Source organism: Leptonotus elevatus, chromosome 2 (genome assembly GCF_054856555.1).
Source record: "Leptonotus elevatus isolate MCC_2025b chromosome 2, RoL_Lele_1.0, whole genome shotgun sequence".
Lineage (NCBI taxonomy): Eukaryota > Metazoa > Chordata > Actinopteri > Syngnathiformes > Syngnathidae > Leptonotus > Leptonotus elevatus.
The window spans coordinates 16414326-16424581 of record NC_141240.1 but is presented as its reverse complement, the minus strand read 5'-3'; the positions used below and the strand labels follow the sequence as shown (position 1 = coordinate 16424581).

At 42.4% G+C, this 10256-nt stretch overlaps 1 protein-coding gene across 1 annotated transcript; it reads right to left on the bottom strand.

Annotated features, from left to right (window-relative positions):
- Nucleotides 1-2233: 2233 nt before the first annotated feature.
- Nucleotides 2234-6010, bottom strand: pim1 (Pim-1 proto-oncogene, serine/threonine kinase). The gene is made up of 6 exons (XM_086069986.1): nucleotides 5599-6010; nucleotides 5274-5374; nucleotides 5135-5185; nucleotides 4680-5046; nucleotides 3722-3898; nucleotides 2234-3631 (listed from the first exon to the last, which is right to left on the bottom strand). Exons 1-6 carry the CDS (start codon nucleotides 5669-5671, stop codon nucleotides 3417-3419), a joined length of 984 nt encoding a protein of 327 aa, XP_085926112.1. The 5' UTR covers nucleotides 5672-6010; the 3' UTR covers nucleotides 2234-3416.
- Between the last annotated feature and the right edge of the window lie 4246 nt (nucleotides 6011-10256).

The following is a 10256-nucleotide window of genomic DNA, read 5'->3' as shown; positions in this document are numbered from 1 at the left end:
CCTACCTGTAAATGGTTCAGAATAGTACACACAAGAATACACAGACAATTGTTCAGACAAAAAACAGCATGATAGGATTCAAGGGAGAAATGCACATGTTCAGTTTTGCACCTTCACCTTTCTCAATTGTTCTTGACCAGGCAAACTGGAGTCCCTCTTGAATTGTGTTGTGCTTCCCTATTGAATGTACCGGAACACACTGAAATAAGCTATACCATAAAATGTTCACTGCAATAATATACAGTAAATGTCTGGCAGGCCCGTATGGGGCACGACGGCCGCACTCTTCGCTCATTATGCTATCCAAGACCTACATGAAAAACAAATCTTCTAATAGTAATACTAATGCTCAGTTTTAATAGACACTGAGGCTCTATCCATGACAATACTGGTATTAAAAAATATATAAATTAGAGTCACACACTGACCCAGGGGTCCACATAATTTCCCATCTTTTAGCGAATAGTAGCTGTGCAAGCAAGAAGGTGAAGGAAGGGACAGAGTCAGTGAGACGGAGCGATAAGAGGGTCGGAGTGATGAGCGATGCTTCCGTCAGTATTACCCAATCTAACAGTCAGGACGGATGAGTGGCTGATTATGCAAGTGAGGAACGAGCACTTACGGGAAGAGGACAGACATGATCAGCTGTTGGACAACACTCTCGCTGATTAAAAATGCAAGAAGGAGGAAGATACGGCACACTGTAATAAGATAACGGCAAACCACAATATTTATCATTAGAGTCTTCTTTTCGGAATCCCACTCATGTCCTGTTTTAGTGATGACTCATCTTTAAACTTAACTTGTCCGTTGAAAGTGTGCATTAATGTTGTGATAAACCGACACACACCTCCATCAGTTTACTGGCATTCATTTGTCGTATGGTGCCGTTTCTGCGAATGAGAGAGGAAATGAAGCTCGGAGACATTCGCAGAAACCGACTGTGGTGCGATGCAACTTGTGCAGCTACCCAACGGCGGTGGAAGAAGCTGCCTGCAACAAAAAACGTTGCTCTTTGCTGGGGTCTGTAAAGGTTCTCAGAAATTCATTTCGTTGTCCCCAAATGAGACATGAAAATATTGCACCTGCAATAAGATCAGGGTTTGGATCTCAGTTCCAGCCTTCCCATGTGATGTTTGCATGTTCTCCCTGTACTTTTGTGGGATTTATATGCATGGATATATATATATTGTATGCCAAATTTCAACGACTGTATGTATACAGAGGGGTGATACAAATATAGCTAGCTAGCTAAAAACTGTAGATAGATAGCTAGCTAGCTAGCTAGCTAGATAGCTAGGTAGATAGATAGATAGATAGATAGATAGATAGATAGATAGATAGATAGATAGATAGATAGATAGATAGATAGATAGATAGATAGATAGATAGATAGATAGATAGATAGATAGATACATAGATAGCTCTGGTTCAGTGTAGTGAGTGGATATGCCCCACTCCAACACGGTTCGAGCCAGAAGATACAGTTCAGTTGTTTTGGCTTCCCATCTACATTATTTTATTTCTGTTTCCATCTACCCATGTGGCACATACTCCATTGGGAGCAGCAGTCTTGTTAAACTCCATGTAATTTGCTGTTGAGTAAATCTTTCTCTCTTTAGTGGGGGCAGCGGATGGAGGGCGTTGTCGTTGGGAGGAATCCCATTGGGTGCACGGTGACTGATTAAATGCGCAGCCCTCGTCTGTTCAGGTTAGCAGCTTCATAGCCCGCTGGTGTCTAGATTAACAAGACGAGCATCTTGAGCTTGTTAGTGAGATTAAACACACGGGGACACGCCACCGCCATCTCACTTGATTATTTCACACCTAAACAATGCAAAATGGCGAAAGATGTGATTATATGCGCTGCTTGTTCATGCCACGGCACCCCAACACTTTTCTATAAAGTGCCGATCGTAGTACGCTTGAATTATTTATTTTGTAGTAAATTAATACTATAAACAACTGCAAACGACTTCCAGTTTTCAAAAAATGTATTTAAGGCAATATTATGAGGCTATTGACTAGTTACAGTAAATGTGGGCTCACTATTTGGCAAGCAGATGTTTACTACCTAATCACTCACTCTGAGTAAATCAAATGTATAATTAATCAAAAATCGAATAAACATTATATTCAAATTAATTTAGTCCAAACTTATTATCTATATAGACGTTAAATAACGTAATATACATTTATAATCTGTGTTGAAGTATTACACAAGACTCCAAAGTCAACATTGTAACAAAAATATTTATTGAACTCGTATAAAAAAATAATTTCTAACATAATTTACAATTCTAATCTGAATGGTTGAAGGAAATGAACAATCAAAGCTGCATCCATTCTCGCTTTCATTCACACAAACACGCACGCTGCATCCAACAGTTCATCAGTAGACGTTCAGTGTTCAAATACACTAACATGGAAGTGCTTTGGGAACTATTTACAAGTTATTTACAGGACACACACAAACACACACACACACGTGTCTGCTCTTTTATCAAAAAAACAAAGTTCAAGCCATAATAAATATGGTCAAAAAATATTTTTGCTTTTGTCTCTTAAATAATGGTGGGCCCTTCAGTGACTGGAATGAAACATATGAACAGCCATAATTCTTTTCATAAATAAAATAAATAAAATCTAGTTAAGAAGCTTGTCGCAGAAAAAAATAAATACCATATTATACAATTCATACCTCCCACCAAATGTTTAAGACCTGTGTGAGGCACTGTTTCGACATTTTTTTCTCTCTCCAAAATTTGAAGGCGAGCAGAGGATGATGCATTCGGGTATTGGTTGACTTTGCATTGAGGAGCGAGTGGTTTGGGGTGCGAATGTGACCCATAAAGAAGGAAGGAAGCGTAGAAGGAGAAAAGGCAAGATGCTGTGGTTAAGAAACGGGTGAGGTAAGTCCAGTGTTGTTGTTTGCACAGGATGCTGCCAGAGCCGTGAGGTTTGTCTGGTTGCTAATAAGATTGGATTGAGCAGTAGTAGTGCTAGTAGTGGTTGTAACGCAACGGCATAGGCTTCACTGATCTAGGCCCATGAGTGGAAAAATAAGATAAAGCCTTGAGCATATAAAAAAAAAGAAAGACTATCAAAAACATTAGCCTTTTTTTTTTGCATTCCAAATATTCAAGTATTTCCAGGCCCCCCTCCCCCTCCCCCCCAAAAAAGTCTCATAAGGCACTTTTAAGAACAAATCTGCAGCAGAGTGGTTACATAACTCACACTCTCCTGGCAACATGTGCTGTTCTGCAAGCAGAGCACGCCCTCCTACAGGCTAACAATCAGCCATCACAATTCACGGAGATAGATGGTGGTCTGATGTGGTCACAGGGAGTAAATCAAGTGAGGCACGAGGATGGCGAGGTTCTCAACATGGTGCTTTTCTCTCTCTCTCCCCGCCGTCACAGCGCCACGGCCACGGCGGTCGACGTGAAGGCCGAGGGCTCGTGGCTGATGCTGTGCAACTTGATCTCCGTGCTCAACTTGTCCGTTTGCGGCGTGGCCGGCAGCGCCGAAGAGGACGTGCTCTGCATCCACGAGTGGTTGATGATGTCCTCGAAAGACGGCCGATCGGCCTGCCGCAAAGACAGGCACCACTTGATCAGCTGCTGGCACTCTGCAGAGAGGAGGGCGGCCATTTGGTTAGTCACATTATTGTAACACGAGAGAAATTAGGAAATTGTTCATCGCCTTGTGTGAGTCTTACCGGCGGAGATTCTCCTCCTAAAAAGGACCTGCCCTCGGAGGATCTCCTCGTCGTGTTCGAAGGGGATGTCTCCACACACCATGTCATACAGCAACACACCTAGCGACCAAACTGTGGCCGAGCGCCCCTGATAGCGGTGGTATTTGATCCATTCGGGTGGGCTGTAAACTCGTGTGCCTTTAAAAAGAAGACAACAGACCATGAGGATCACCACAGATTTTGTGAATTTTCCAAGTTGGACATTTTCTATGGGAATAAACCAGGAGTTAATGTTTATGATATTTTTAAGATACAAGCAATCACTTGGCTGATTTTTTTTGTGAGTGTTCTATGCCACTGCTCAAATGAAGTGAAAATAATGCACTAATTATAGTGAGGTAATGCAGGTGGTTATAAAAGCTATCATTTGCATGTATGTCTATTTATGACAAACAAACCTAAAATAGCTTTCAGGGAAATAACCTTCAATTGCCAGTTAATTTGCATGGACTGTTTCCAGTTTGGAATATTTCCAAAATTCCCCAGACTAATTTCCCATTGAAATTTACAGGGAACTCTCCAGATATGTTCCACCCCTTCAGAACCAACAGCCTCTTAAAATTGTGCCTGAAATGAAAAAGTCTGCATCAGGTTAATCCTGTTTGCGTGTGTTATCTGCGCTTAGGTGCCACTGAGCTGTGACAAAGCATGTGTGCGTGAGAGCAGAGCAAGTAGACTACGTGTGGGCGGGGGAGCAGCCATGTGACTTTGTTTACAAACTTTGAGTTGTAAAAATACCCTATTCGGCCAATGGGAGGCGCCAAAGCGCCTAATGTTTCTGGGTTTGTATTAGAGGGCTGCTACACTCGAATGATTCAGCTTCAAAACATCCACTTTGCAATTTAAAAATAGAATCAAATGCAAACAGTATTTCAAGCGAGCAAAAAAAACAACAAAAGTAAATTAAGTGATGCCTCACCATCAAAGTCTGTGTAAATGGTGTCCTTTAACAGAGCTCCTGAGCCAAAGTCGATGAGCTTGATCTCTCCCGTCCGGAGGTCAATGAGAATGTTTTCGTCCTTGATGTCCCGGTGCACCACGCCACAGCTGTGACAGTGACGCACGGCGTCGAGCACCTGGCGGAAGAAGCTGCGGGCCAGCTCCTCCGGCAGGGCGCCCTTTTCCGTGATGAAGTCGAACAGATCCTTGACATTTTCGGGCCTCTCCATGACTATGATGAAGCTGTCCGCCCGCTCGAACCAGTCCAGCATCTTGATGACGCCCCTGAAGCCCGTCCCAACCTTTTTTAATAGCACGATCTCCATCGGGACCCTAGAGCCGTTGGGCTGGGGAGGAGGCGAAGCCACGTTAATTCACGTGATCACAAACATTAACACATCAGTAAATGAAGGCTGCATCATAAACATCACTCACCAGCTCCCCCCACTCGGAGATTCGGTCCTTGGCGACATGTTTGACAGCCACCTAAGCCAAGCAGAATCGATGTCAAAACACAGTAATTTTCACCCTGATATAGATATGAGCAAGCTTGATAATTAATTCGAATACTAACCGCTGCTCCGTCTGACGTCCTAGTTCCAGAATACACGGTGCCGAAACCCCCGCTGCCCAACACCGCCCCGATCTGGTAGAGCTTCTCGAAGGGTTCCTTCCCTGCGCACATAAACACGCACACACATCTCCGGTTACAACCAGCCACCAAATGCTACACAAATGCTTCTACGTTAGAATAGATTTTATAGCAATTGACTAGTTGGGGTCGAATAGGCTATATATAAGTGGCGCCCTTGAAAGAGGGCTGCCATTACTGCGCCTTGTCCTCCATGACCGCGCGAAAGGAGGGGGAAAAAAAAGGGAAAAAAAGAAGGGCGTCTAACCTGGATGAACTTGCAGCTTCGCCGGCATGTCGGTGGAAATATGAGCCAGGGAGTTGAGCTTGGAAAGCAGCATTCCTTTATTTCAAGTCCCCTTGAAAAATAAAATAACTATGGTTGTGTTTTTTTCTTCTTCTTCTTTTTAGGAGGCTTGAGTTATAATCCTGTTGGCGCGGTTCTCCCGTGTCTCGTGCCCACGTCGCAGGAACAAAAATGCGCAAAGGATCCTTTCATCCGGATAGAGGGAAACCCGCTTTCGTCCGAAAAGGAAGAGTCGAAAATGTCGTCCCTGCGAGAGGCGGCGTGTTTGCGTTCAGTCAAAACGCACGTTCACAGCTTCTCCTCAGTGTTTTGTAAACAAATGAGTACAAATCGACGACATAAACAGACGGCGTTCCGAGCCCGAGGATTGCTCTCAGACACCGGCTTTGGTAACAAGAGGCGGGGGGGAGGACGTTTATATGGCGGTAGTAATGGGCGTAACCAACTACTCCCCACAACGCCCTTTTCCGTACTGCCCACCAATAGGAGAGCGAGAGTCCGCTCCAAACTCACGTCAATCACCGACATGAAAATCGAGTGAACTCCGTAACCCAGCCCGCCAGACACAGACGTGGCGGGAATCAAAACGCGCCAAAATGGTGGGACGCTTTGAATTAGGCGGAATGAACTCACGTTGGACAAGGAGGAGGATGAGAAGAGAGAGGGAGAGGGTCATTCAAATCCAAACACCCTCCGCTGTAAACTTCACTTAGCGGGAAACTGACGACATTGTGAAGAAAAGGAGCATGCATTCAACAGAAACTCACGTGCTCACGTTTGCAGTTCAAGTTACATACTTAAACCATAACACTTTGAAATGCATTTGCAAGATGAAAATAGATAGCGGTACTGTTTTAATATTGGTAATGTTTACTTTTCTGCTTTTAATAGTAAAGCCTCCTCGTACCATAAACGGGGGGGGGGGGGGGGGGGGGTTAGCAGTCCATCAACTGCATTCCAGCTATTCTAACCCCCTGCCATTTACCTGATTGTTTCCACATTAAACACGGTGGTTTATTGGCTAAAGTGAAGTCCAGGACTATGGTCTTTATTTGAGCTGACTGACAATGCCTCTTAAGCGGTTTGCGCATCAAAGAGCGGGGTAGGGGGCGGTCGTTGGGGCGGGGAGTGAATGAACGCATTCCACTCATTCTTTCAAATTGGGTGGCCGCGTTAGGAGCCGTTCACAGGATGTGGGAAACTGGAGATAAAAAGCTTCTATTTACTCCCATCCCCCAACACCACCCCACCCCTGTCTTTGCTCCTCCCATCCGCAAGCTTCCCTTTTCCCGCGCGAAGTCATTGTTTGAAAAGCCTGGATGACCCCCACCCCCCACGGTCGCCTGCCCCACCCACGCAGCGTGAGAGCTCTAGTTTGGTTTTACTCTGAATGGCGATTGCAAAACGTGCACGCACAGACACACCACCACACACACACCCCGACAGACACACGCACGCACACGCACGCACGCACACACACACACACACACACACACACACACACACACACACACACACACACACACACACACACACACACACACACATTTCTAATGACGATTTTGATTTTAGGAATTTCCGTTGGTCAAACCATATCGCTGACATACACTGCCTATACCGGAAGTCAGAATTATTCCACTCAGATCGTACCAGTTGCTATCTCAAAGCGTTTTGGTCAAATGTAAACAACAAACAGCTGATTGCGATACTGTAAATTGGGTTAGGGTCATATAAATATATATATATATATAAATATATATATATATATATATATATATATATATAAATATATATATATATATATATATATATATATATATATATATATATATATATATATATATATATATATATATATATATATATATATATAAATATATATATATATATATAAATATATATATAAATATATATATATATATATTGGGGTGCAAAATATGACATTTTATTTTCAAGACCATACTGCCCATCCTTCATGGCAGTAGTTTGCTCTGGTGTAGAACTGTTGAAAGTCTGAAACAGCCACAATATTAACAGATTAATTATGCTAAAATTGTGTAAAAACCTGAGTATGATTTATATTTTCTATTATTACTCTTGGCTATTGGTCTTGTTAATTTTTTTCCAAAGACAGAATTGCAATTCCTTATGTTGCCTGGGCATCCCTAATAATGGGGTCAGTGACTCTATATGTGCATTACAACACAATGTTTGAAGGTATGAATAAAAATTAAAACACATTTAAATAAAATGTATCTTTTTGTCAATATTTTTACAACTGAAAAAACACACTTTATGTGCTGGAGGGTAGTGGGGGGCTGCAACCCTCCCGTTGACTGGAATGTCAACGAGAACATTGGAATGTTCGTACTTGCTTTTGGGATCCCCGGGGCACATTCCTTGAATACCTTTGAAATGTCGCGAGACAATATGCAAATCAGGCAGAGATAAACCTGAGGGCTTTCTATAACATTAAAATAATTGGAAAGATTGGACATAGATTCCAGTATGATCAACATATGCTCTATTGTAAATGGGTTCCTTGCAGCAAGTTCTGAGAAACACGTATGTTCTTTATTGTTGCATTCGGGTGAAAGCATGTGATCTGCCAAGTCCTGATAGATTCAGAGAGAGGTGTGCAAGTGCTGAGCTCATTCCCACTCAGGGCCGTTGGAGACGTGAGCGAAAATGGAGAGGTTCAAGTCGTGTGACAGTGGTGGACCTTTGAAATGTCAGCGGTGAGTGCGTCTATCCGGGGCTGCAGCTATGCTTGCCTGCGTGGTCAGCAGGGCTCAAATGACGGCCCATGTATCAGGGGCGGGGGTAGCGTTATTAGCTGCATTGCTTGCTTTGTAACCAGTTGCTCACTCAGATCTCGGGAAGGTTTGAAGACAGAGTAGGCAAACAGCTAGTTTATGTAAAACAAGATCTCTTCCTTTTGGAACTCTGTGCCATCGTTTCACTAACACACTGAAACTTTAGACAGGTTGGATGAATATAGCACAGTGTAATACGCTATTTCTTTCTCATTCTCGATTGATGGAAAAAAGTGTCCTCGACGCCAAATGAATTGTCTCCAAGTTAAGTGTTGATACAGAATGCAGCGACATATTTGAATGCAAAACACAATAAATGTTACATTTAATGATTAGCTTTTTGCATGACAAAAACAGAGAGAATTGTTATCGAACTTGTACCAGCAGCACATCGCCGCTGTTCAATGACGGGAGATTATCCACCAGATTTTGACCTGCATGCATTAATCATATCGCTCACATCCATCCATTTTCTAAAGGGTTGTGGGTAATTAGAGGTCATCCTGGCTTTGGGTGAGAGGCGGCATACTGGTCACCAGACAGCCACATAGTACATAGAGTAAAAAAAAAAAAAAAATCACATTTACACCACTGGCCAATTTAGTTGTCAATTATCTTACCAGGTATATCAAATGGCGGAGGGAGCATGAGTACTTGGAGAAAACACGCACAGGGTGAACAAGAAAACCCTCAAAACTGGTTCCATTGGCGATTTGCACTCGAATCTCTTGACTCTGATGGAGACATCCGAACCCATGTGTCATTTTGCTGCCTCATCAATCAGAGTAAGTTCAGGAAATGCCACGAGAGACACATACAGTAAGATGAGGTAAAACTAATGAGAAAAAATACGATATAATAATAATAATAATAATAATAAAGAAATGTGCAGTAAATGTATCTTTTAAATGACAAAAAAAAACACTTGAATCAGAATTCCCTCATGTTATCATGGAAGAAAACTCTTTTTCACTGTGACAAGACGTGGCAGTTTTAGGACTCAGACGCAGAGATAGGGGTTTGAGGCCAAGGCAAATATTTATTAAACAAAAAAAACCTCCTCGTTTAGAGGGAAAAAACAAAGGCTATTAAAAGTTAACTAAAGGCGCTCCAAAAAGGGAGAACGTCTAAACTACAAACAAAACAATATAATTCCTAAACAAAACCATACTGTGGCTATACAAAAATACAAATCAAAGTTATGACTAGATACAGGACAAGGCTGAGGACAACAAGGCTGAGGACAACAAGGCTGAGGACAACAAGGCTGAGGACAACAAGGCTGGCTTGAGTGGCTCTGACGAAAACACTTAGGCACAAGACAGGGGAAACGCAGACCATTTAACACATGAGGGTAATGGGAAACAGGTGGACACAATCAGGAATCACGGTTGACACTGACACCACATGAGGAAAGGCAAGTGACCTGAAACGAAAGGAGTCAGAATTTTCAAAATAAAACAAGAAATGACAAGACAACCTCACCGCGGTGTGACACACTGAAGGATCCTCCTCCCCGTTCCCCTTCTTTTGTACATGTACTGAGAAACCAATAGCTATCATGTTTTTTAAGAGTTTCATTTGTTTTTAATATTGTGTTTTCACTCATTTCGAAATCACAATACAGTATATATATTTTGTAACCACACACAGGTCAAAAAACAAAAACATAACAAAAAAAAAACCCAAAGAAGAAGGTATGTATAACTTAGTTTTGGTGCTGTAACGTATTAATTGCATTTCCATTCATTTCAATGGTTTACATTACTTTGATTTGACCACAATTGTGTCGGTTTCAAGTTA

Excerpts from the sequence above, each read along its gene's own strand:
- pim1 (XM_086069986.1), bottom strand. The coding sequence starts at position 5,671 with ATGCTGCTTTCCAAGCTCAACTCCCTGGCTCATATTTCCACCGACATG. Across the intron at positions 5,375-5,598 it reads GAAGCTGCAAGTTCATCCAG|GGAAGGAACCCTTCGAGAAG; the intron begins GTTAGACGCCCT and ends TTATGTGCGCAG. Across the intron at positions 5,186-5,273 it reads GGACGTCAGACGGAGCAGCG|GTGGCTGTCAAACATGTCGC; the intron begins GTTAGTATTCGA and ends TGCTTGGCTTAG.